Source organism: Lissotriton vulgaris, chromosome 5 (genome assembly GCF_964263255.1).
Source record: "Lissotriton vulgaris chromosome 5, aLisVul1.2, whole genome shotgun sequence".
Lineage (NCBI taxonomy): Eukaryota > Metazoa > Chordata > Amphibia > Caudata > Salamandridae > Lissotriton > Lissotriton vulgaris.
The window spans coordinates 1803615520-1803643394 of NC_141693.1; the positions used below are offsets into that span (position 1 = coordinate 1803615520).

General features: G+C 46.8%; 1 protein-coding gene across 1 annotated transcript in view; it reads left to right on the forward strand.

Annotated features, from left to right (window-relative positions):
- Positions 1–383: 383 nt before the first annotated feature.
- Positions 384–27875, forward strand: part of LOC147717226 (keratin, type I cytoskeletal 17-like) — a 44840-nt gene continuing 17348 nt past the window's right edge. The window contains exons 1-2 of the mRNA XM_086924176.1: positions 384–1025; positions 23110–23192. Of these exons, the coding sequence (XP_086780302.1) occupies positions 450–1025; positions 23110–23192 (659 nt within the window). The 5' untranslated portion in view covers positions 384–449. The remainder of the gene's footprint in view (positions 1026–23109; positions 23193–27875) is intronic.

Here is a 27875-nt window from a genome sequence, read left to right on the forward strand (position 1 = left end):
TCACAGATCAGATCAGAAGTCACCTCTTTCCTTGGCACCTGTCCAAGACTTCTGTTCCTCCCGATGTTTAATTTGTAATCCGCAAGGAGCAGAATCTTCTTCCAGGTACTGTGTGTTTTTTTAGGAACTGAAACAAAGACAATGATAATCCCTTCCAAAGGTGGAACCACCCTAGAGAGATGAACTGTCGCTCCCAACAAACATGAAGCTGAAACCCTCTGATGGACAGGTGGGTGTAACAGGCATCTGTGCAAACCTCAGCATAAATCAGTTCCTCCTTGGCATACAGCTCCACTGCTGGCGCGCGCTCTGGGAAGGAGCAGATGCTTGGGGTGCCACCCACCGGGATAGGTATTTAAGGAGGCTCTGGGGCATTTTTCTTCGCACAGCTCAGGTGAGGGATTCGGCTGCCACACTGTACTCTGATAGTTCTTCGACTGATTAGCACCATGTCCCATTACTCCTCCTCGCGGTCCTTCAAAGGATCTAGCGGCTCGGTTCAGTACTCTTCAGATGGTGCGGGAGGCGCTGGTGGCATGGGGGGCCAAGGCTCCTTTGGGAACTTTGCCTCTGGTGGAATCGGTGGTTACGGGGGTTTTGCTAGTGGTGGGGGCAGCACTGGGTTTGTTGGCAGCTCTGCTGGAGGTTTTAGTTCTGGCGGGGGCTTTGGGGCAGGTGGGGGACAAGAGGTTCAGTTTGGCTATGGAAACGCTGGGGCCTATGGAGCTGGTGGAGGGTACGGATTTGGTGGGGGCTCTGGAGGTGGCTTTTTGCAGGGAGGTGGAGGTGGCTTTTTGCAGGGAGGCGGTGATGGGGGCCTCCTTGCTGGGAGCAATGAGAAAGCCACCATGCAGAACCTCAACGACCGCCTGGCCACCTACCTGAATAAGGTGAAGGAGCTGGAGGATGCCAACACTGAGCTGGAGCGCAAGATCCGGGAGTGGTATGAGAAGCATAAACCTACATCAAGCACAGGAGGCGACTACAGTGGCTACTACAAGACCATCGAGGAACTCCAACAAAAGGTAGATGATGTTTACTCTTCCCATAACTGTGATTGGAGATTCAAAGCCAAGTCTCCTCACGAGACCTGGGGCAACTGCAGCCAATCCCATCCTATTTAATAACCATACCACCCGTTAGTACTCAGTGGAACCATTCCTACTGGTGGAAGAAAATAATGGCCAGCCGCCATTCTTTTTCCAATAAATTTGGGGTTGAATACTATAGTTGCCAGAAGGCATTGCAAAGTATCTTTATATTTCCATTCAGAATAGATCCATTTACTGATTTACTAAAGATTGTGTAAGCTCCCCTATACCTTCACATCTGCAATTCTTCCAATAAGTTTCAAAGAAAGGCGAGCGTGTTTAATTATTCAATTTGTGTAAAAAATCGGGGCTTGTGTTGGCGGCACCTCCCCAATAGTATGGCGTGTCGTGTCTGGTTGGCCATTGTTTGTCACTTAATCATCGTCGATTCATTTGTAAAGACTCTGGGCCTTATTTATGAAGGCCTTGCGCCGCCGGTGCGTCACTTTTTCCCATGTTAAAAGTGATGCACCGGCGGCGCAAGGCCTTCATAAATAAGGCCCTCTGAGCTCATGTAGCGAAAGACAAAAGTCTGGTGTCCCCTATTGGCCACTGTCCCTGCACCACGTGACGCATTAGATCCAATTCTATGCAGGAACCTAGCCTGTGCCAGTTGCTAACTGTGTTACAGCTATTCAACTGCACTCTCCCTCAGAAAATGTGCGCATCCTTTGTGAATGACGAAGTCTGATATTTTCTGAAATATGCACAAAGACGAGGAATATTTCTTAGCACATGTTTGTGAATATGTCTCAAGGAAATACTTGTTTTATGCTAAAAGCTGAATTGGAGCTGTGTTTCTAAAATGTTTTATTTTGGTGGGGTATGATGTCATAAAAAGGTTTCTGATATTTTATTGGATAAGGGAGCACTCCGTTCACCCTATTGTTCGATTCTTCTCTATGGTGCTACGGTTACTGGGTTTGTCAGTCCCTTGTGGTTATAGCTTGTTTATGTTGGGTATGTTGGCCCAACGAACCATGCACTGTTCACTTGGTGCTATGCACCTAAACTTATTTCATTTGTTCAACAAAACATAAACCTGTTATGATTTCAGTATCTTCTTTTTTATTTTAACTTCTATTATCTCTTTTTATCATATGTGTACTTTACCACATGATATTGTTAGCAATCGTTCATATTTCATATACAATCAAAAATAACAGCCAGAATAACCTTAACATTTCATATTCATGTTATGATTTACAGTGCCATATAATGTACATTTTTTGAGAGAGCCCAATGCATTTCGGCACTGCCAAAGTGCCTTCATCAGGGGCGAACCTGTAAAAATAAACAAAGTGACCTTGTAAAAATAATTATTGGGTGCCCATGTGTGTTGTTGAGTATATATTGTGATTGTTTTACCTTGGTACGATGTACTCAATGCTCTAACCTGCGTGAACAAAATTATAATATTTATAAGAACCTGATTTTCAATTGATCACACATCAATGATCCATGCCAATATAAAGTCCAACTAATTGAAATCCAAACAGTCAGCTTACCGCTAATGTTGTAGCTTCAAAAACTCCCTAAGTAATAAACAATAAACAAAGAACAAATTCAGTGTCCTGCTCGTTACTGATACTTTACTGCAAGCGCTTCAAAAGCGTATGAAAATGTGCCTACCTGATTGTCAAAAAACTCTGACTTTCTGTAAAACAAAACAGACAATACCGCGTATTCGATGTTTAAAAATCCAACCTTATGAGCAGCTAATCAGAACTTCTCATCTTCAGTAATGCGTTCCCACATACCTGTTCAATCCAACTGTCGCGCTCTCTCTATGAAGGATACACAAACAAACAAGAAACCATTCTCAATATCTTTCCTTGCTGCCAGTCACCGGTTCAATGATGTATTTCTCTCAGCACCGCTCAAATACCGGCTTACCTAGTTCGAAAATCATCCACACCGTCTTGCTCTAACTTGCTGTTACTCCCATAAAAAATTCAACCGCTACCAGCGTTCCCGGTTCGCTAATGTATTCTCCCGCGGGTCGGCTACTATCAATGACACTAAAGACGGACTTCACTATCCCTGACCACAACTATACTAGCGCCATCTTTGAACGGCTATCTCGGCCCGAGTTTCCACCCTCAACAATAAAAACTCATATTAAAAACCGATGTTTAATATATGATTGTGGTGTATGAATTGCGTGTGGTGCTGCGTTATTTTATGGTGTTTAGGCAAAAACATCAATGATCAATGTTAGAAATTGTAATTCAACCTCTTGCAGTATGTTTTCTTATATCATAGTTGTAAACATAGAGAAAACAAAATAGTACAGTCTTTTCTCAACATACTCAAGCAATTTACTCATTTCATGATTACAACTTCCACCTCTAATAGGGTGTGATATTATAAGTATAGATTATATATTATCCCATTATTTATTGATGTTACTCTTTTTTATCAGGGGTACTAAGTATCTACTGCTTGTTCTATGTACTATTGGCAGATTGCCTAAAACCATAATTTTGCCACCCGCTTGAGAATGGTTTCTTGTTTGTTTGTGTATCCTTCATAGAGAGAGCGCGACAGTTGGATTGAACAGGTATGTGGGAACGCATTACTGAAGATGAGAAGTTCTGATTAGCTGCTCATAAGGTTGGATTTTTAAACATCGAATACGCGGTATTGTCTTTTTTGTTTTACAGAAAGTCAGAGTTTTTGGACAATCAGGTAGGCACATTTTCATACGCTTTTGAAGCGCTTGCAGTAAAGTATCAGTAACGAGCAGGACACTGAATTTGTTCTTTGTTTATTGTTTATTACTTAGGGAGTTTTTGAAGCTACAACATTAGCGGTAAGCTGACTGTTTGGATTTCAATTAGTTGGACTTTATATTGGCATGGATCATTGATGTGTGATCAATTGAAAATCAGGTTCTTATAAATATTATAATTTTGTTCACGCAGGTTAGAGCATTGAGTACATCGTACCAAGGTAAAACAGTCACAATATATACTCAACAACACACATGGGCACCCAATAATTGTTTTTACAAGGTCACTTTGTTTATTTTTACAGGTTCGCCCCTGATGAAGGCACTTTGGCAGTGCCGAAATGCATTGGGCTCTCTCAAAAAATTTACATTATATGGCACTGTAAATCATAACATGAATATGAAATGTTAAGGTTATTCTGGCTGTTATTTTTGATTGTATATGAAATATGAACGATTGCTAACAATATCATGTGGTAAAGTACACATATGATAAAAAGAGATAAAAGAAGTTAAAATAAAAAAGAAGATACTGAAATCATAACAGGTTTATGTTTTGTTGAACAAATGAAATAAGTTTAGGTGCATAGCACCAAGTGAACAGTGCATGGTTCGTTGGGCCAACATACCCAACATAAACAAAAGATAAAAAGGTTTCTGACATATTCATCTGCAGTAATTGCCAACAAGATGAAATGGTGCCTCTAATTGGAAATTCATCTTTTGTGACAAAACCTTACGTGAACCAAGTGAAAAATCTTACAGATTTTGACGTTAGTAGAATAGCATGAATGTGAATTGTCTTCAAGAATTGTCAACAATTTAAATACAAAAATTTTATGGTTTTGATAAAATGTAACTTTTGTTCACAGTGGAATTTCACTCGTACAAAATGACGTGGTAAAAGCTAGGCAATTCGGTTCCATAAGTGTCTCCCCCAAAATTTCAGTTTTTGTACCTTCTACCCTTCTTCAACTAGCCCTCCATTCTACAGCAAACGTCTGTGGAAAAACGTGTAATATTTCTAGCAGCCCCTTGCTCGGATAGCGCCCTGGGCGAAATAAAGTTGTCACCCCCTCTGCAGCTGCTGAATAAAATTAGGTTACAGGGGGTCCCCGTTTGTGTTCACGGGCAGGGTCGGATTGGGATCACAATTCGGCCTGGGCACCCCTTAAAAAAGTGGCCCATATTCACGGATTTCACCGATTTATAAAACAGCATTTGCATTTGCTAGTCACATTGAGCTCATTTTTAGAGAAATGTTTGATAAATTACATATTTTAAAGCTCATAGAGACAGAAACATTGGTGAAATCTAGAAGCACTACCGGACATATTATCAAGAAAGGGCGATACATTATCGCCGCTTTTATTGGCAGGAAACTGCCGCTAAAGCGGGGATAATGGGCTTGATAATATCTCCTTTTAATTCCCCTAGACGCCCAGGTTTTCACCAGAACCTGGGTTCTATGGGAATTCACAAGGGCATATTATCAAGCCCATTATCCCCGCTTTAGCGGCAGTTTCCTGCCCTTAAAAGAGGCGATAATGTATCACCCTTTCTTGATAATATGGCCCTACATTTTGCCTGGGTGAGTGAGGTGAAATAAAGTGGCCCAAAGGCCACAATTCCTGATGTGGCTATGTTTACCACCTGCCCATTTTTTAACCAGAATTACTGGTATTTTAATGTCCCGGTCGTAGGAGAAGGAAGAAAATCACCAAATGCTGGTATTTTCTCGTCTGATCAATATATATACTTTAAACAAAAACATAAGGTGAACAGAGTTAAAAATGTGGTATAAATCTGCTTTCATGATCAAGGACAGATAGTTAAATACTAAACAAAGGCAGAAAAGCCATGTCAAGAAGGAATAGGGAAATTTGTATTAAGAACCCTCTTTTATTATTCTCCCAGCCTTTGCATACTCTTAAAACATGAGAATACAGAGATTATTTTTATTGTAGTTTTAGCGTGAACTCGGCCTAACAGAAGTGATTATATGCGCACCAGTCACATTACAGAATATCAAATTACTTTTTATTTTAGATCTTGGGCAAATAAGCCATTTGACCAGAATCACAGGATGTTGAGCTGAGAGTGGGACTCAGACCTATTTTCCAAATTCAGCAGCTCTGACCCTAACATTACATCCTCTCTAGTTTTCTCTCTGTGAAAGATGCCTCACATCGAGGTCTATGCAAACATACACCCCCCTCTACCAAGGTCTGAAAGACTCTGGCACTGAGGTGCCAACAACAGGCCACCAGCGGGGCCCCTTCACTAACTCTTCCCCCTCCTCAGCCAAGTATAGCCTCAGAGCGATGGCCTGGCAGGGGAGGGGTGAAGTAAAGCAGAGCTGATGCTGCTCCAGGGGCGCAGAGGTGATAATGTCCCAACGGCCACATAACCTGCTCCCTGCCAGGCGCCTCAGTTTAACAGCACAGCAGGGAAGTGAGACACCCCTTTTGAGCGTGTGCCTCGGCCCCACTGGGGCCAAGCTAAAGTCTGCAGGGGCGCGAATACTGACCGAGCGACGTTGCTGCAAGCTACCCCCTCCAAGTCTGCCTGCCCATGATGCTGGCTCCGCATTACAGTGGACGGGCGGGTAAGAGACAGCAAGGCTCAATGGCCGGCTGATAGATCTAACAAAAACCGGCCCACAGGTGACCAATAGCGGTACAAAAGGGGGTGGTGATGGACGGAGCATCTGAATCAATCAAACACTCACACCCAGTCAAAAGATCTGGGTTTAATCCATCACCGTTCTTTAGCCCACTCTGCCACCCCAGTACAGACATGGCTATATACAAATCAGTCTGACCCTGTGCCTCATGGGAACAGTCCAGCCTGAACTGCCAAGCCATGTCTTCCCTGGACCGGAAACAAGCTTCCGAGGACCGGTTTCTGGCATTCCAGCCGTCTTCAGCCCAGCTTGCTTGAATCCAGTGGCAAAGTGAGCAAGGGACTCACGTCTGAGCATACCCTGCCACTCTTATGGCGGCCAAAAGTGGTACAAAAGGGGGTGGTGATGGACGGAGCATCTGAATCAATCAAACACTCACACCCAGTCAAAAGATCTGGGTTTAATCCATCACCGTTCTTCAGCCCACTCTGCCACCCCAGTTCAGACATGGCTATATGCAAATCAGTCTGACCCTGTGCCTCATGGGAACAGTCCAGCCCGAACTGTTTTTCTTTGTTCGCCATAAGTTGGCAGGGTATGTTCAGACGTGAGTCCCTTGCTCACTTTGCCACTGGATTCAAGCAAGCCGGGCTGAAGACGGCTGGAATGCCAGAAACCGGTCCTCAGTAGCTTGTTTCCGGTCCAGGGAAGGCATGGCTTGGCAGTTCAGGCTGGACTGTTCCCATGAGGCACAGGGTCAGACTGATTTGCATATGGCCATGTCTGAACTGGGGTGGCAGAGTGGGCTAAAGAACGGTGATGGATTAAAACCCAGATCAGTTGACTGGGGGTGAGTGCTTGTATTGTCAACGCTCCGTCCATCATTTCCTTTGGCACAGGTGACCAATAGGCACAGCCCCATCGGCCGATACCCGACTGCCCGCCTTCCCAGTCCTATGCTGTTCATCGGTCAGTCACACATAAAGGCAGTGACTGGCCTCTGAGCACAAACTTCCTGGCATCTCCCCCAAATATTCTGACGTACGTGCAGCTGTAGCTCGATCACTCTAGTGCCAAGGTGCTGGTGGCGTGAATGGCGGTGTTTGTGTGTGTCAGCAGGTCGTGAGAGTGAGAAGGAAAGGAAGGGGTACATGGTGTGCAAAATGTCAACTACAGCAAAAAAAATAATAATAAAAAGACTAAAATCAATTTAGTCTCATCCATTGAAGTCAAGCAAGATAGACGCTGCTGTCTACAGGGCTTTAATGCAGACAGCTCTGAACGCCTATCTGAAGACTGGCGCCCTGGGCCTGGGCCCATTTCGCTCTTGCCTTAAGCCGGCCCTCACATTCACCCATTAACCGCCAACCATCATTCTGCTGCAGTTCTCGCGGCACGGGAGACCCAGCTAATAGGTGGAAAAAAGTAGAAGCGTTGCTTACCTCGGGTGACGTCACAATGGTGTTTAACCTCGTTGGTTGATCACTGTTGAGACGTCACTCCAGTGAATAACATAATTCCAGTGTGGATGGTTGTCGTGTCCCCTGACCCAGGAAACACACAGGAAACGGTGGGGTTGATCAGGTACCACTTTATTACAGATGTTGTACAGCGTGCTGCTGCCCCGACCTCTCACCTCCAGGTCCTGCTTCCGAGTGTCCCCTGTCCCCTCCCCTGACCGGATGTGGTGTCTGGTGTCCCTTGGCTTATGTCCTGTGTCCCAGGGTCCTAGTGCCCCTGTCCTGGGCACGACATCTCCCCCCTTGTTGCAAAACAAACATTTTTTTTAATGCGGCCTGTGGTCAGAGAGAGAGGGAGAGAGAGAGAGAGAGAGAGAGAGAGAGAGAGAGAGATGTTGTTCGATGGCCCATAGGCCTCTTCATCTACACCTCCTCAATTATTCTCTTTGGTTCCATGAGTTTCCTTCTTGATCGCTGTTTTCTGATATCCGCTTGAGCTTCTTCCTTTTGTGTGTATTTCTACAGTTCTTGCTTTGACCTTTCCGCTTCTCTTGCTTCTGCCTTGCTGATATGCGAAAGGTGCCCTGTGACGTGACACTGGCCAAACTGCTGCCTTTGCCATCCGTTCTTTTGCTTTTGTCATCTTCAACTTGCCTCCGGGGATCTCGTGCTCCATTTCCTCGCTTGTCCTTCTTTGGCCATCGCGATGCCTCCTTTCTTTCTTTTTCGTTTCGTCGCATGTCTTCCTTTCTTTTCATGAGCCTTTGTTGTTGCGTTTGCTTTTTGAGCTCTTGCAGCAGTGTCTTCTTGTTCCACTCTTCTTTCCCTTCTTGTGTGTGATAGTCTCACTCTTCTTGATTCCCTCATCGCCGTTCCATTTCTGCTTTCTTGTGCCACCACCTGTCTTCGGTGATTTTTTTCTTGTTTATGTTGTGTCACCTTTGCTACCAGTTCTATTTCGTTGCCATCTGAATTTGGCTCTCTGCTCAGCCTCCGGTCAGCATGTGCTGGGTCGTCCTCGGCCGTCATAGCAAACCTGATCTCTTTCAATTCTTTGTGGTGCTCTTCGGTCCATGTGAAACGTTTTCCTTTGTTTGTTAGCCCCCTCAGTGTGGTGCTTGTGGCAGCATCATCTTCTTCCAGTCTTTCAGTTGCCATGAGACCCATCATGTGCGTTGTGATGTTGCTCAACAGGCACAGCGCTGTTTCTTCTGTGAATTTTCCTCGCTCCATTTCTTTTGCGTCTGCTGTCTCACTAGCCTCCGCTCTTGCTAGGGCCAGGATGTTTTCTAGTGATGTTGGCTCTTTTAGTATTTTTGCACGGAACCCCGTGTCACGGCAGCCTTCTATGATTCACAATCTTATTGCTTGTGTGTTGTCAAATTTGTCAAATTCACAATGTGTTACAAGTTTCCTCAGTCTGGTCGCAAAGTCATCTGGTGTTTCGTCTATTTGTTGAGACGCAGTTGCGAAAGTGTATCGTTCAAGATCAATATTTCTTTGCTGGTCAAATTTCGTTGTTAAACATTTCTTTAGTTTTTTATAAGTAGTTGTTTCCTTTGTTGGTAGCGTCACTAGGAGGTCCTCAATGTCATCGCCTGCAAAATTTAGTAATAGACCCAGTTTCTTTGCCTCTGTCACATCAGTCTCTTCCATGTATCTCTCCAGATGTCTGATCCAATTCTCCCACCTTATTCCTACTTGTGGCTCCGACAAGTTGAATGGTAGTAGTTTTCTGTATTGTGCACTTTGTCTTTCTGGCTTGGGGTCTGTCATTTCTTCTTTTCTGTGCTCTTCTTGGCACTCTTTCGTGTGCTCTTCCTGGTACTCTTTTGTTGTTTACCGTGCTCTTTCTGGCACTCTTCTGTTTTCTGTGCTCTTCGTGGCACTCTTCTATTCTCTGTGTCCTCTTTTGTTGTTTCCCGTGCTCTTTCTGGCACTCTTCTGTTTTCTGTGCTCTTCCTGGCACTCTTCTATTCTCCGTGCTCTTCCGGCACTCTTCTATTCTCTGTGCTCTTCCTGGCACTCTTTTGTTATTTCTTCTATTGTCTTTTTCTTTTGTCCTCTTTTCTTTGCCTGGCCTGTGCTTGTCTGTTTTCCTGGTGCTCAAATCGGCACTTTTTCTTTTTAGTCAGCACTTTACCGGCTTTATTTTCTCTTGTTTGTCCTTATTTTCCTTTCTTTCCTTTTGTTTGTTGCCTTTTTCTCTTATGTGCTGTTCTTTGTCTTTGCTTGTGCTTTATTAGTGCTCAACTCAGCACTTTCTGCTCCTTTTCAACTGTGCCTGCCCTTTTACCTTGACACTCTCTTGTATCAATTTATTCTTCCTCTTACAGATCCTTTGTTTTCTCTTGTTTTCCTCTTTTAGGACACTTTTATTGCTATTGTCCTTTGATTTCCTTTTTGTTTGCCCGTTTTCCACCTTCTTTTGGTGTTTTTATTCCTTATTTAAGCCCTTTCTCGATTTTGCCTGTTTTCAAAATGGCCGCTTGTTTTCCTTTGCTTCAGATTGGTCGATTCACCTGACCTTAAAATGGCCGCCGAGAATACCGCGAGATTTCTAATCCAATCGCCTTTTGCCTGACTCCAAAATGGCCGTTCCTCTTTCCTGCTTGCTGATTGGTCTAAACCGCCTGACTCCAAAATGGCCGCCGAGACTCTTGCGAGAGCTCGCGCCGATTTCTTCTCTTTCGCGCGCTTCTACACAAGGCTTACCGGATCAGTTGGGGATCTTGCAAACAGTCGGGGTGGGCTCCGCGTCGCTGCGCTCGATCGAGGGGCCGCTTTTCTTCTTTTCTTTTGGCGATGCAATCCAGGGTGGGCTCCTGGCTTTCTTCGGTGATTTTCTTCACGATGGACACGCGTGGAGTCTTCAGATACCTTCGTCGCCAGTTGTCGTGTCCCCTGACCCAGGAAACGGTGGGGCTGATCAGGTACCACTTTATTACAGATGTTGTACAGCTGCTGCTGCCCCGACCTCTCACCTCCAGGTCCTGTTTCCGAGTGTCCCCTGTCCCCTCCCCTGACCGGATGTGGTGTCCGGTGTCCCTTGGCTTATGTCCTGTGTCCCAGGGTCCTAGTGCCCCTGTCCTGGGCACGACAATGTTCATGCTAAAGCCACGTACAGCAATAATAAGTAATAACAACAGCACTTGGCAAACCAGAACTAAACACTGCATTTTTGTCCCATTAAACGTTTGGCCTATTAATCCCAGCATGCAAAGTGCTCTTGGCTAGAAAGCCAGCACTAAGTAGGATTGCTCCTGATGACTTGTGGCTGTTCATGCTATAACGTCTTGAGTTGCTTTATATGTGCTCAGTTGTGGCTCTGGTGGTATATATAGTATTGATTCTTCCATACATTATGAAGTCAGGATATCACTTTGCACAATGCCCTGACAAAATAGAACTCACACCCGACACTGGACACTTGAAATCTACGACCCCATTTCTCAGAAGTGTACATAATATACATAGCCACCAAGTTTACCAGGTTCTTACATTGTCAGCTACTGTAACGCAGGTAGTTACTTTGGATTCTGGGACTTGCAGTCTTGGTTTTATAATGGCAGAACCCGGCTACAAGAACCTAACCTGCGGAAGGGCTGGGTAGTTCATATGACCGTGAGGCTCCGATGTGTCTAGACAAGTGTTTCCCAAACTGTGAAGATTTAAGTTGCGCAGAGTTTTAGTGGGTTGTGAAAGTCCAAGTAAAACATTAAGATGTCCATCAAATTCTGTATTTACCTTTTCACACATGCTGCTTCAAAGACAGGTCAAATGCCAGGCTCTGTCTACTGACAAATTGCTGCAGTTCTTTTTTTGCAAGGGTGTGGAAAAAGGTAGGGCTAGGACCTTTCTCAAGATTTGCCCGGCGCTAACCGCCCTTGTACCATTCAAGTTTACCAAGCAATGAGGCAGGCGCCGGAGACCAGAAGGCAGGAAACAGAAGTTTATTCCGACGGAGCAGAACACATCAGATCAGACAACAAGGTATCGTCTCGAGGTGCTCTAACAGCCTCTCGGAGGCCTGGCCTCTTATACACTGGTTTATGGCATGTGACCTTTCTTTATTACAATCAGAACATTGACATAAAGGAAAAGACATCCCCGTAATCCTCGTGTCCATCCCACCCCCATGTATCCCCACAATAGAGGTCCTCAACCTGCTGATAAGAGGAGGGGGTCATCACGCAGCTGAGTGTTCCGTCGAGTCTTAGGATGTGTGCGCCTGATCAAATCACAGGGGGTGGGGAGGCCTGGATCAATAGAGGGTCCTTTGAAGGAGAGCGACCTCGTGCAATAAGGGGCAGTGAATGGTATCTGCCGGCTTAGGCGATGGCCTCAGACCTGTGTGGACAGCTGGACACGGGGAAAGGGGTCATCAAAGGAGTGGTATTCATGCTGCGTGGACAATCGGGCTGAGGGAAGGTTTATCAACAGAGGGGCATTCATAGGAGGAGAGGAGGTGCTGGTCAGGCGCTGGTGTGACTCCCAAGGACGGGGTCATGCAGAAGGGTCACGCTCATGAGGGGGAGGGAGGGGGAGCCAGGGTGCGCGGAGGCTGCTTGCTGGGTCAGAGAGGCGTGCTGGTGATCGATCGTGGACAGGGAGACCATGATATCTAAAATGGCTGCCGTGCACGTAGTACATAGGTGACAAGCTGGCGCAGATGATGTTCAGATCGCAAACTAAAATTCCACAGTCCTCCCTTTTAACATGTCTCGCCAACTTGTCAGTTCGGATTTATCCCCATAAGGCCACGTATTTCTACTTCATAGAGGGGGCTCATGTGCTCATTTCGGAAGTCCAAAGTCTTTGGGCACATACAGTTAGAAACAAGGCCGCACAAAGGTGGCAGACATTGGATACCTAAGCAACACCCACATAATATCACAACAGGTATCAGCACGAAGGAAAACAACTTCCAACCCCAATTCTTCAAAGTGTCCCAAAACCAGCTCCCAAGCGACCATCCTTCCTGTTCTTGGTGAACCTCTGAGGACAGTCTGTGGAGGTGTTCAATGGCTTTGTAGACTGAAGGCGAGTTGTCTGGCACGTAGGTGCAGCAGCTGGATCCGATGATGTGGCATGCTCCTCCTCGGTCGGCTAGGACCACGTCTAGGACAAGACGATTTTGAAGGGTCACAAGGCGGACCGCCTGAAGCTCCGCAGTGTTGTTGGCAAGGATGCCAGCCGTGATGTTGATCATTGTTTCTACGGCCTGGGTCAGGTGTCGGATAGCACGGCTGTTTGCCATTGGGCCCCACAGGGGAACAAGTCCCTTTGCTGCATCAAGGAACTGTGCTCCGGTGGAGTCGGTTTGTCCAATGTCGCCTGCACGCCTCTGCCGGTGGTGGTTGGCAGGGGCTACATACGTGGGTGGAAGAACGAAGGCAATGTAACAGGCGCCTTTCCAACCTCTCGGGAGCCAGGTGTAAGCTTTGGTGCCACACACAAAGTACATATTCGGAGAAGCAACGAAAGAAGGGGGGTCAGCTGAGTCCAATGTTCTGGTGATTCGGCAGGCGCTGTGACCCACCAGCTGCGTTCCATGGCCTTCGAGACACACGAGACCTGTGACATTGATAACAGACAGGGCCACAGTTAGAGTGGCGGTAGTTTGTTTTTGCAGATGAGTGAAGGTGGTTCTGGCTGGATTGTGGAGCACCTGTACTTCGACTCGTTCTTTGGCTGGAATGTCTTTGATGAAGGTGGCGCCTGCGAGCGCAGGACACAGGGCAGCAGGGGTCTTTCCTGTTTTGTTCAGCCAGAACCCAGAGTAGAAGTGTGACACTGTCCGGCTGGAGGTGGCGTTGTCCTTGTGGCTCTCTTGCATGAGGATCAACCAGGCGAGGCAAGAGCCGTGAACTGAGAAGGGTGAAGGGATGAAGGGGATGGAGTGTCCAGTGGCATGCGGGAGCAACCCGCAGATCCAACAGTTCGTAGCATTCGCAGCAAGGTTGTGTTGGTGCAACAGTTGCACGAAGGAATTGTTCCAGAATTCCCTGCGCCTTTCTTGGAGCTGGGGCGACAGAGAGATTAGGTGATGCTCTTTCAGGGGTGTTGGCTGTACAGTAGGTAGCAATGCCTCATGAGCCGGTGTGCTTTCCTCCAGAATCCAGAAGGAGGTCATGAGAAGGAGGCAGAAGAGGAAGACAATGAAGAGTGCGATTGTCTTTGATTTGTGCAAGTTGTCAGTTTTTGGATTTCTATACTGGGTATTTCCTGTTGCTTCCATCATCTTCTTATCTGGCGCTTCCATCATCTTCTTATCTGGCGCTTCCATCACCTTCAAGGGGCTCGGTAGTGGGCAGGACCACAGACTTCGTTTAGCTTCTCTTCCGGTAACCCTTGATTGTGTTTAGGTCACCGTTCTGAGATTTAACTTAGTCCGTGGCCTACTCAGCCGAAACTCCCTCCTTTCGACGCAGGAAATACCCTTCTTTGGATGGCACAGTGGGATCAGAGAATTTTGCAAGTTCAAGTGCCCCAGTATCGGGATAACAGTTCAATGTCGGTCGGTCCTTGTTCAGGAGCTCTTCTTGGGTGCTGACGTTTTCTGTCGTGGCCAAATTCGCAGAGACCTTCCGGCAATGATGTGCGTGCAGCCAGTGCTTCTTCCCCTCCACTCGAAGCGCCGTTCGTGTGGTGATCAGCACTTGCCAGGGGCCCGTCCACCGGGGTTCCAGACTCTTGATCCGCTGGAAGTTTCGTATTAGAACGAAATCTCCCGGTTGGATGTCGTGGCCGGGGCCCCTGGAAGCATCGGGGATGGCCTGCTGCACCTGTTGATGAATGACAGACAACGTTTTAGTTAATTTGCACAAATAATCAGACAGTAGGACGTCCGGGACGTCATGAATGGAGGTCGGCTTTGGAGCGGTCCAGAGGTTCATCGGTCGCCCGAATACGACCTCGTAGGGGGTCAAATGGTGCTTGGTGGGAGTGGAGCGCATCGATAACAATGCCAGTGGGAGGGCATCCGGCCAGTTAAGTCCAGTGGTGGCCACTATTTTTGCCAGTTTCAGCTTCAGTGTGGCATTATGGCGTTCCACTAGACCGGCGGATTGGGGGTGGAAGACCGCATGAAATCGTTGCTTCACCCCCAACCCCTTTAGGATTAATTGGATAACCTCAGCTATGAAGTGGGGGCCATTGTCGCTCCATAGAATTCGACAAAGGCCATAGCGAGGGAAGAATTCCTTCAGTAGTACTTTGGCAGTAGTCATGGCAGTGTTGTCACGGGTTGGATAGGCTTCTACCCATTTGCTGAAGGCACACACGATGACTAGTACATACTTCAGGCTTTGGCATCTCTCTAGTTGGATGTAGTCCATCTGAAGGACCTCGAAGGGGTGATTGGGGGTCCCAAACCCTCCCCGGGGTACTACAGTTCCTTTCCCGGGGTTGTGTTGCAGACAGATAAGGCACTGCTGAACTAGGCGTCTGGCTGAGTCAGGGATTTTGTCGTTATGCCAGACTTTGGAAATGAGTTCGATCATGGGTGCAGATCCTATGTGTGCGGGGGAGTGAGCCATTGTCAGTATGGGAATCAGATATGAGTCGGGCAGCAACCATTTGCTTGCATCCTTCGTTCGCCAACAGCCCTCCTCATCCTTCAAACCCACCCTTGCCCACTTAGTCAGCTCGTGAGGGGTGCTGGCCGACTGTATGTCTCTGATCATTATCCTTGTGTCACTCCATGTTTCTGCTTGTGACCTGGTCATGTACATGCGTGTCACCGTCCTATTCTCAGCTGTGGTTCGTGCAGTGATGTCGGCTAATGCATTCCCTTGTCCGACCAAGTCTGTCACCCTTTTGTGTGCCTGACATTTTATCACCGCTAATCGTTTGGGGAGGAGAACTGCTTCAATCAGAGCGGAGACTAGATCTCCGTGGAGGATCGGGGTGCCGTGGGACGTCAGGAATCCCCTCTCCCTCCACAGGAGCCCAAAATGGTGGACCACTCCGAAGGCATACTGGCTGTCCGTATATACGTTCGTGGTGGTCCCTGCGGCTATGATGCATGCTCGGGTGAGGGCTATCAGCTCTGCTGCCTGGGCAGATCGTTGTGTGATGCAGGCTGTCTCAACTACTGTTCGGGCTGTCGTTACTGCATAGGCAGCTGAAGTGGTGCCATCTGGGAGTTTGATGCATGAGCCGTCCACCCATAGCTCTCCATCGGGGTCAGTGAAAGCAGTGTCTCGGAGATCAACCCTACTCCTAGTCTGTTCGTCCGTGAGGGTCACACAGTCGTGGATGGGAGGAACGTCGGGGTCATTCTCAGGCAGGGGCAGTAATGTGGCAGGATTCAAAGTCGTGCATCTCTTTAGTGTGATGTGGGGTGCAAGTAGCGTCAGTTCATACCCTGTCAGTCGTGCGCTAGTCAAGTGTTGAGTCTTGGTTTGGTTCAGAAGGGTGTCGACTGCATGGGGTACTAACACGGTGAGGGAGTTGGAAAGTACAATTCCCTCGCTCTGACGGATAGAGACAGCAGCGGCGGCTACTGCTCGAAGGCAGGCAGGCAAAGCTCTAGCTACAGGATCAAGAGTGGCGGAGAAGTAGGCACAAGGGCGCTGCTTAGGACCAATCGATTGAGTTAGGACAGACAATGCGCATCCCTCCCTTTCGTGGGTGAAGAGGGAGAAGGGTTTGGAGTCATCCGGGGTTCCGAGGACGGGTGCTGAGCAGAGTGCATCCCGTAATTCCTTAAAGGAGGCTTGACACTCAGTGGTCCAAGGAAGCGGGGAGGGGACATCTTTGGTCAGCAGGGCAAGTAATGGTTTCACAATGAGGCTGTAATTAGGCAACCACTGTCTGCAAAAAGAGGTTAGGCCAACCAAAGAGCGGACCTGCTTTTGTGTTTTTGGGATGGGGGTGTCTAGGATGGTTTGGATTCGGTCGGGTGTAAGTTTCCTCCCTTCTTTGGACAGAAGATGGCCTAGGTAAGTCACCTGTGGCTGACAGAACTGTAACTTCTTTTTGGAGACTTTATGGCCATTTTCTGCAAGAAAGTGTAGGAGTTGGACGGTGGCTGTCGTTGCAAGCGGGGTGGTGTCGGCTGCCAAAAGGATATCGTCAACATATTGGATCAACACCACTCCATCTGGTAGCTGGAAGGCATCTAGCTGCCTTTTGAGGGCCTGGCTGTAAATGCTGGGACTTTCAGTGTACCCCTGGGGAGCTCTACAAAATCGGTACGAGCGGGATTTTAAAGTGAAGCCGAAGAGATAACGGCTGTCTGGATGAATGGGGATAGAGAAAAACGCGTTTTTAAGGTCGATAACAGAGAAGGTGGTGGCAGTGGACGGGATGAGGGTCAGAATGGTGGTGATATCGGAGACTACAGGATATTGGGGTACAACCACTTTGTTAATCTCTCACAAGTCGATGATGAAGCGGTACGCTTTCTCATCTCCTTCACCTTGCTTCTTAACAATAGGCAGGATTGGGCTGTTGCAGACGTTGCTAACCACCTCTTCAACCACTCCTGCATCTACCAGAGACTGAATGATCGCTACCAGTGCCTTCTCACCCTCTGGCGATATCCGATATTGCGGGAGTTTCGGGAGCATAGCGTCCTGTCGTACAGTTATGTGAATAGGATCAATCATCATTCGCCCCACATCAGAGTCATTTTTGGCCCACAGGTACGGAGGTAGGGTGTCAAGCAGGGACAGGTCAGCGTCAGTTATGGAGCACATGTGTCGTGGGGGACGGGATCTGGGCATGTCTGGGTTGTCGTACAGGATGACTCGTATTCCATCTGGGGAACACCTAATGGTAGCTCGAAAATGTTTCAGTAAGTCAATGCCCATAATGGCGTCAGGGGAGTTGGAGGAGAGTAGAAATGTCGCGTCAGTGGTGTTGTTTTCTAGGTCAAAGGTAATAGGTACGGACAGGGGGTTAGTGGAGGGCGTTCCATCGAAACCTATCGACGTTATGTGTGAGCCAGACAAGGGTGCCCTTGGAATCAGTCGTTTTGATAACACACTACGTGTCGCCCCAGTGTCTACCAAGAATGGAGACTCTGTACCCAGGACCTTAGCAGTGACATAAGGACCTTGCTGGTCAACACAGAGCTCGACTGGATCCCTCCCTTGCCCCTGGCAGTCCTATGCAAAGTCGGGGGCATTGTCACCTTCGGATAGCTGATATTGGTTCTGTCGGGGACGGTCAAATGTGTTCAGTCTCCCTGATCTGTCATTGCTGGTGTCGATGGTGCTCCCTCGTCCTTGTACTCTATTTCTCGGACCACCTGCCACATCCCTGGAATCCCTATTTCTATTCATCTCTAGCAGAACCGGACACTGGGATTTCCAATGGCCGAACCCTTTGCAGAAGGCGCATTGGTCATTGCTAATGTCTCTACGTCCAGTGTGGGATGTTGGGGTGTGATCTTTAGGAGGTAGATCTCTGGGGGTGGTTGATTGGTAGTTCCCCCTTTGGGGTTCCCGTCCTACCGCTATACCCTGTATCTGGGCTATCATTACCCTTTCCTTTAAATCTTTCTTCTTTTTCTCGGACGCCCTATCATTCTCATTCTTTTGGTGCTCGTAATACTGAGCCATCTGAAGGATAGCTGCGGGTTTGGAGGCCCCCCAACTACTCTCACTCGTCTGCAGTTTTTGGGAGACTTCTTGTGTTAGTCCCTTTACATAATTTTGCACAAACAGGTGCTGTCCGGTTGCGGTGGTCATGTCTTGGCCACTGTAGTCGGAGAACACTGTCTCGAATCGGGAGAAGTATTCTGACACATCTTCCTGGGGTTTCTGTCGACAGGCCGTGACTATCGACCAGTCTACTTTTCTTTCCGGGACCAGTGTTTTTAACTTCTGAACTAGTTTGTCTGGGAGTTCCAGTATGTCTTTCACTGGTTTACTCCCCGGCTCTCGCTGTCTATCTAGTTTACCGAGTTGGTCCCAGGTATGTCCAAACAGATCCGTGTGGTCAGCCTTCCGGATTTGCTTCCACACATCAGCTGGCAGGCATAACCCAAAGAACAAGTCAATGTCCGCTAAAGTCATTACTGTCGAACCCAAGGCTGTGCCTAATTCGGTATAAAATGCCGTCGGGTTCTTTCTTAAATCGGGCAGGGTTTGTTTGAAGGTTAGGATATCCTGTCGGTCCCATGGTTGGTAAACCCAATTGTACACAACCCTCCCCTTTGCATTTTCATTATTAATATCATCGTTCGTTCCCTGGCCCCGTGGCGGGATCCAGTAAGGAGCCGCTTCTCTGATAGGCATCATAGTATTGGCTACTTCTGCCGAAGTTGTTTCAGGGACCGTAACCTTGGCTTCTGGTTTCTGTTCCGCGAGGTGGCGGAAGACCTCAAGCATTTGCATGAAGAGTTCCGTCGCCTCACGTTCAGTCCCATCTCCAACATCAATCTTCCTATACAGTGTTGTTAGTTTAGCGGGACCCTTACTCTGATACCTATCTTCATACGCGTTCAGGGTGTGGTAGCTGAATCGCAAGATGAAATGCCGTCTGTGGCTGTCGGCATGTGAATTATATATGCTCATTGTGTATTCTTCGCTCTCCCTTCGTTCTACCAATGTCTTTGCTATTTTGTCGATCCCATCCCGCTCATCTTTGCTTAACCTACTTAGCCTGGTTGATGATTGTTTGCTAGCCTCGGGGTCGTCTGACGAAGTTGTTAATGTGGCTGGTGCGGAGGCCGTGAGGGCCGGTGCACTAGCACTAGGGTCACTTTCACTCACACTCGGGGTTTGCAGGTTTTGTTGGCTGGGAGCATATGGAGGGGGCATGTAGATGATTGGGGGACCTAGCAGTAACTCATCGTTTGCCCGTTGTTTGGGGGGCAATTCAGGGTAGAGTGCAGAGGGGGTCCTAACAGGGCATTGGCCTGTTGACCCTGATTCTTGGTTTTGTGTAGCTTCTTTTCTTTCTTTTATTTCCTCTTCTAGTTGCTTTGCGGCTAGGTGGGCTGCCTTTCGTAATTCTTTCCCTATTTTTGCTTCTTCTCTTTTCTTTCGTTGTTCCGTTTCTTTGCGCCACATGCCGATACTGTCGAGCATGGTGGGCGTGGTCTTATTCTTCTGGAGCGCTATTTCTAATGTTCTTATTTTATTTTCATTAAAGGAACCTATCAGTGGCCACTGACTTTCAGGGTTCTTTTTCGTATATTTATGCCATAGTTTAGTGTAAGCTATAGCGACTAGTCCATACTTAGTGAACATGTCCTTATTAGGGGTGCCCTCCAGTGGAGCTGGATGGTTCATCTCTAATAAGCGGTCCGGGCTAAACAGGCTACCAACCAGTGGGGAGAAGATAGGCATGACGGATTACAACGGGGACAAAAGTCTGCACTACCTATCTTATCACGGCGGGCAAAGACTAGGCAGAATATTTCTATTCTCCGTTGTTTGCCGGCGGTGAATACCTCAAACGAACCAATACCGAATAATCGGTCAATCAAAACAATTCAGTGGGGAGAATAAGTGGGCACGAAAAGTTATCGTTACCTACTCTTTCTCTCCCTGCAAAGAGAGACCTTGTTCTTCCCTGTTTGCAGAAAAAGAATCTCCAGACAATAATCCACGAACGACAGTTCGGGAAACAGTGGGGGAGGAAGATAGGCACGACGGATTACAACGGGGACAAAAGTCTGCGTTACCTATCCTTCACTGTTTGCAAAGAGAGAGCCTGTTGTTTTTCTCCGTTTGCAGACAGCGAATCTCCAGAGGTTTCAACAAAGCGTAATACTAGTATTATCCAAACAAAAACAATTTTCCTCAATTCGTCGTGTTTACACGACCTTACCCGGACCGCATGGACGGTTTCCTGTCCTCTGGATCCAGCGCCCGATCGTCCTCTCTCCTTCGTGATGTTCGCGGCACTCCTGATGGTTCCCAGTCAGGACCGTAGATCACTCGAGAGAGGTCTGTTCAGAACTAGTGAAGGTCGGATGATCGGCTGTCAGACGAGGGTCTATTGGACACGAGCTCTTCCCGATCGTTGCAGTCGTTCACTCTGTCATCGGGACCTCTCCCACTGGATCCACGTGTCGCTGATGGGCCCCACCTGGGCGCCAATTGTGGAAAAAGGTAGGGCTAGGACCTTTCTCAAGATTTGCCCGGCGCTAACCGCCCTTGTACCATTCAAGTTTACCAAGCAATGAGGCAGGCGCCGGAGACCAGAAGGCAGGAAACAGAAGTTTATTCCGACGGAGCAGAACACATCAGATCAGACAACAAGGTATCGTCTCGAGGTGCTCTAACAGCCTCTCGGAGGCCTGGCCTCTTATACACTGGTTTATGGCATGTGACCTTTCTTTATTACAATCAGAACATTGACATAAAGGAAAAGACATCCCCGTAATCCTCGTGTCCATCCCACCCCCATGTATCCCCACAATAGAGGTCCTCAACCTGCTGATAAGAGGAGGGGGTCATCACGCAGCTGAGTGTTCCGTCGAGTCTTAGGATGTGTGCGCCTGATCAAATCACAGGGGGTGGGGAGGCCTGGATCAATAGAGGGTCCTTTGAAGGAGAGCGACCTCGTGCAATAAGGGGCAGTGAATGGTATCTGCCGGCTTAGGCGATGGCCTCAGACCTGTGTGGACAGCTGGACACGGGGAAAGGGGTCATCAAAGGAGTGGTATTCATGCTGCGTGGACAATCGGGCTGAGGGAAGGTTTATCAACAGAGGGGCATTCATAGGAGGAGAGGAGGTGCTGGTCAGGCGCTGGTGTGACTCCCAAGGACGGGGTCATGCAGAAGGGTCACGCTCATGAGGGGGAGGGAGGGGGAGCCAGGGTGCGCGGAGGCTGCTTGCTGGGTCAGAGAGGCGTGCTGGTGATCGATCGTGGACAGGGAGACCATGATATCTAAAATGGCTGCCGTGCACGTAGTACATAGGTGACAAGCTGGCGCAGATGATGTTCAGATCGCAAACTAAAATTCCACAAGGGGGTTAGTGTTTACAAACTCCTCTCACTTAGCAGTCAGAGAATGAAAAGTAAAGTGAATTATTTCACACTCTTTTACATAATTCACTTTATTGATGTGAAGGGAAAGGCTGTATAATGTACGTTGTTTGTAACTTACAGCAACAACATGTGAATACCTGTGAATGAAGTGTACAGATTCATCAGTTCGGAAAGCGAAAATGAAGCACATTTGTTTTGTAATCCGAAGTGATTGAAAGACTTTAATAGGATCAAAACAGGCCAAGACTCTTTACTTGGTCATTCACAAGTGCAAATATTCACTGAAACCTGATTTTCATACATTATTATTCGTGGGCAATATAAAAACCAGCTGTGCCCTCATGCAGTGGTGAATAAGAGGGAAGGGTGTGGTACTGAAGCTACTGGAGCATGCTTTTAGAACATGCCGAAAGAACAGGGAAACTGACAAGGATTCCGGTGTCACGTGGATGTTACTATCTGGGATTTATGTAGCGCCCAATCTCCCATTAGTATTGCTTCACAGCGCTTCCGGAGTGATTTTGACATATTCATAATATTACATCTCCATTCACAGGTATACAAGATTTTCGGGGTTTCTTTTTACGATCATTGTTTTCAGGTATGTAAGTTCTTCAATTCAAGTGAGCCAAACTGCAACTCCCAGAAGGCATTGTGAAGTTAGCTGAATGTCCTGGAGGGAAAACTGGGTGTCTCAGTGACATGGAGTCATCTGGAATATTTCACTTTCAGGTGCCTGCACTTAGCATTCCCGGATTTACAGCCCCACAGATGTAATGGGAGAAAGCAACCCTACCAGAGTGCAATGCCTGCAGATTGAAAGATGGCGGGTGCACACGTGACATGGGGCCACTTGGCATCGTTGCAAATGTGCCCTTGGCAATGGAGAAGTCAGCGAATAACCCAACAGAAGGAACATCTCTTAAAAAGGCCAATAGGGCTGGGGAGGATTCAGTCACTCCAGGGCCGCTTCTCATTTGGCTGCTGAATTGTGGGCCTGGGCTAGAACAGGAAAAAAGTCAAGCCCTGGAAAGGAAAGGCACGTAGTTTAAAAAGCAAGGACTGGTTGAAGAGGGCACATGCTGGCATCTGTTCTTGCATGCTCGCTCCCAGTAATCCTCGTTTCTCCCTTTAGATTGGCAAGCAGAGTTGCACACAGTACAAGTAGGGCTCCCATGCCCAGAGATGCCAGCACATGTCTCTCTGATCTCAGCCTCACGCAGTTTTTTGCTTCCTAGATTTTGGTCGCCACTTTGGACAACGGCAGAGTTATTCTGACTCTTGACAACGCCAGGCTGACTGCGGATGATTTTAAAATGAAGTAAGTGTCGTCACAGCTAAAAAATGGTAGTGCATTATTTAGTAACTTATTTTCTGCATTTTGTATCCATTGCGATTTTGTGACAAATCAAAATCGTACTCATGCACAAAAAATTACACATCAGCACAAACTTATGATTATGACAATTTGCTAAGTAATATCCATTTCTATTTTTCTATTTACTAAGCTTGCAGGGTGGGCTTGTCGTTATTCTATTCCTCTCCAGACCCGAGGTTCACTGATTAAACACGCCGTGCTGGACAACTCATGCCCTGCCTCATACCAGACCCCCTATGACATCATCATTCACATGACATCTGTGCCTGAGTTTGGGCGGGGCCTGACTAAGGGACAGGACAGGCAGGGGATTTGATCAGGAGTGCTGCTTGTTGTACAATGTGAGAGTCCCAGTGGGCAGAAAAAACATCTGGTGGAGACCACTGGCTACCACCGGCACAAATTAGCTAGTAATCAAGGCCAGTAATGTTTGACTGGCAAGACTGTCCAACCAGTAGGAAGAGAAAATGTTTAATTGAGGGTGTTGTTGTGGCTTCCCTTTGTTGTTTTCCATCTCCTATGCCAGGAAAGCCTGATGTAGCATCTTATCTGAAACTCTATGATCGCATCTGCATTGGTGGGTTAGAAGAAAAGCTGGGGAAGTCATTTGGAAGATGTGTGCAATACTGTGTGTTTGTGGTGCTCTCTTCTAGGACTTAACGAAAATGAAATATTTTCAGAAGCTACAGCTTTGTTTCGCTCCTTCAAAACGGAGATGGCACCTGGAGTCTGAATAGGAGAACCTCTGTCCTGCCCACACCTCTTAAGGAATGCTATTATGGTTCTGTTAAAAACAATATCGATCCTTGTAAGTTATGGATGTAGCTTTATTCAGGTTAGTTACTGGTAACTCCCCACCAGTAGCAACATCCTTGCTGCTCAGCCCATCATCCTTTCTGCTCCTGGTGGGGCCTACCTGTAACCTGAAATAAATCTAACAAACCTACATCTTTTATAGCCTGCGAGTATCGATCCTTGATTACAACAGGTTCTAACCGTCTTCACTGGATCTTTGATGCAAGCGAATACGGAGTCAGCAGAGGTAAGTTACCACTTGTAACTTTTGCCTGGTGTGAGTCACCAGCACAGGGGTTTCAGTGCATCTCAAATTCGAGGTTGGCATCCTTGATACACTTCACTCAAGTAAGCATTGCAGAGAGGAGACAGTGCGAACCCCACATCCCAGATGCTCCCTGGAAGAAAGGAAGAGTCAAGTACACTCCATTAATGAGCCGTTTGTGGTCTAAGGCCATTGAGAAATCTGAAGACAGACTAAATCAGTGTTTGAGTGAGACCGTACTTGGGATGCAGTTCTAGGCGTTTAACGGAGGATCCAGGCAGCGAATGGACAATGTTTTGTACCAATGGTCCTATGGTAACATTATAACCGCTGGCCTCAAAATGTCCCTGCAATCCTAATGCCTAGACAGCAAGCACATAAGTCAGGAGCTAGGCTGGTTGTGATGTAAGTATTTGTGTTGGACTTGGGCCTTTTTGGCTAAAGTTCCTTAAACTTTTTGCCTCCCTCCTAGAACTATTTCTGACATTGTTTTCCGACTTGGATGCTTTGGGCACTTTGCAACTGCTGATCAGTGTCAAAGTGCAAGTGCTCCCTCTATAAAGTGTTTTGATAATTGGTTGCCTATAATTGGTATGTTTGCCTTACAAGTAAAGTGCACTATGTGTGCCAAGGCTGGTTATGCGAATGCTCCTAGTGGGCCTACAGCACTCATTGTGCTACCCACATAAGTAGCCCTAAAAAGGGATCTCAGGCCTGCCACTGCAGTGCCTACACGCAGTTTGGTAACTGCCTTGTTGTCCTGACAAGTGCAACCACTTGCCAGGCGTTACCCTTCCCTTTATATGCACATCAGACACCCCTATAGTAGGTCCAAAGTGCCCCCCTGGGCAGGGTGCAGTGTATGTTAAAGGTAGGACATGTACTGAGGTGTGTATCATGTCCTGACAGTGAAATACTGCCAAATTCGTTTTTCACTGTTGTAAGGCCATCTTGCCAATAGGACAGAATGAGGAATACTGTGTCCCATGATTTCAGCATATCTTCCCATAGGCATAAGATGGAAAGATGAAGTTTAGTGTGCCTGAATTCAGAATTTAATAACACATCTTTCTATGAAGATGGTTTTTGAATTGTGCGTTTAGAAACCAGGCTTTTAGAAGTGGCTGGTTTCTTGTCCTGACCATCATGTGTGCCTCTGCCTGGTTGTGTATTGACTGACTAGATTTGGATGTGACAGGGTCTGGGAAAGTGTCCTGGCACCAGGGAGGTGTAGGTGAGACAGCCCAGGCTGGCCTGCATTTGGTGTAAGGGAGGAGTAGCCCCTTTGATGCGAAGAGGCCCGTGCTGCTGCCACAAAAGAATTGCTCCAACTCCTGTGGAGTGTCTGGGGCCCAGACCCTCACTACCAAAGGGAGAATGTGTTCACTGGCAGGAAGACACCAAGAACTGGTTTGGACCGGGCTCAGAGCCCCCTGAAAACAAAGACTTCAAAGGTATTTAGGGGTATAAATGTAAGAACTGAAACCCCTGAACTCAAGACTGCAATCTCGACTGAAACGACTTTGTGATCAAGAGGAGCCTCTGCCAAAGGAGAACAGCTGAAGAGACTGAAGAGAAGGACTTTGCAACTGGTAACCTCGCAGGTTAAGGGCGCTCAAAATCTCTCCAGGGAAAGAAAGTAAATTCTCAAATTTGTGGTGCTGCAAGGTGAGAAGGAGGGTGGTTACCAGACTCCCCTCGAAATCCACATGTGTGGGAACAAAACATTAAACAATGGGGGCTCCCACCTGCGCTCCTATATATCAGTTAATGATAGTTATAATCCAAGTAAAGGTTTACACAATATAGAAAAAATGCATCAAACAATTATAACACACACGCATAAACTGAGTGTTGTGACCTGAGGTTCACTGGTCACATGAATAAACAATGTCCATCCCTCAAAATCAGATCTAAATGTGTAATCCAATATATCCAAAAGTTCCACTTGTTTCGTCGAACAGATCTTCTTTATTCTTGATTTTCTTTAATTAGTCACATTCCTAAAGCGTGTCACTTTCCACAATAATCAATCTACAGCCAACACGTGTTTCGTCTGGCTCTATACATTAGCCATCGACTTCATCAGGGCTTTCAAAGTATATTCTGAAATTAAAGGTTCGTCCTAGAAGGCTTGTCTACTTCATGTGTAGTCAATAATCCTCCTCCCCTTCCTAAGCGCCTTGAAACCCTCTGGGTATGTAGTGCGCTATACAAATTTTATGACTTGACTTGACTTGACTATCACTTCCTTCTCTTAAGTGTTATAAGGACAGGAGTCTATTTCCACTCAAATTAGAGCATTGATGATTGTCAATGTCATGAAACACCTCCACTTTACGCAATTTAAAGAATATCCCTTTACTATGGCGATCTAATTTTTGATGAAATGAGAAAAATTCGTACTCGCAAATCTTATTTCAAACGCTGTCCGGAGAAATCTCGGTCACACAACCAAATCCGAGATCGGTTGAAGCATATTATATTGATGTCACGAGGTGTCTCAATTTGGGGATGTATATTTCAAACACACTTCCAAAGGATCTAAGTTTCTCGGTTCTATCAGCCAGATTTGAATAAGACGATGACTCTATGATACACGACCCACTACGGATACTATTTTAGTGGTACATTGCTGATAGAACCGAGAAACTTAGATCCTTTGGAAGTGTGTTTGAAATATACATCCCCAAATTGAGACACCTCGTGACATCAATATAATATGCTTCAACCGATCTCGGATTTGGTTGTGTGACCGAGATTTCTCTGGACAGCGTTTGAAATAAGATTCACGAGTACGAATTTTTCTCATTTCATCAAAAATTAGATCGCCATAGTAAAGGGATATTCTTTAAATTGCGTAAAGTGGAGGTGTTTCATGACATTGACAATCATCAACGCTCTAATTTGAGTGAAAATAGACTCCTGTCCTTATAACACTTAAGTGAAGGAAGTGATACATGATATTGAGTACATGAAGTAGACAAGCCTTCTAGGACGAACCTTTAATTTCAGAATATACTTTGAAAGCCCTGATGAAGTTGATGGCTAATGTATAGAGCCAGACGAAACACGTGTTGGCTGTAGATTGATTATTGTGGAAAGTGACACGCTAAAGGAATGTGACTAATTAAAGAAAATCAAGAATAAAGAAGATCTGTTCGACGAAACAACAGTCTAAAGACATTATTTGTGGAACTTTTGGATATATTGGATTACACATTTAGATCTGATTTTGAGGGATGGACATTGTTTATTCATGTGACCAGTGAACCTCAGGTCACAACACTCAGTTTATGCGTGTGTGTTATAATTGTTTGATGCATTTTTTCTATATTGTGTAAACCTTTACTTGGATTATAACTATTATTAACTGATATATAGGAGCGCAGGTGGGAGCCCCCATTGTTTACTGAAGAGAAGGACTGCCCTTGCAGTGTGTTCTGGGGCTGGCCCGCAGTTTGCTGATGTGACTAAGGAGTGGATAAGGGACTTTGCTGTGTGCTGTGTCCCCCTGCTTGAGAGGACTCTGCTGTGTGGTGTGTCCTGAAGTAGCTTGCCTCCAA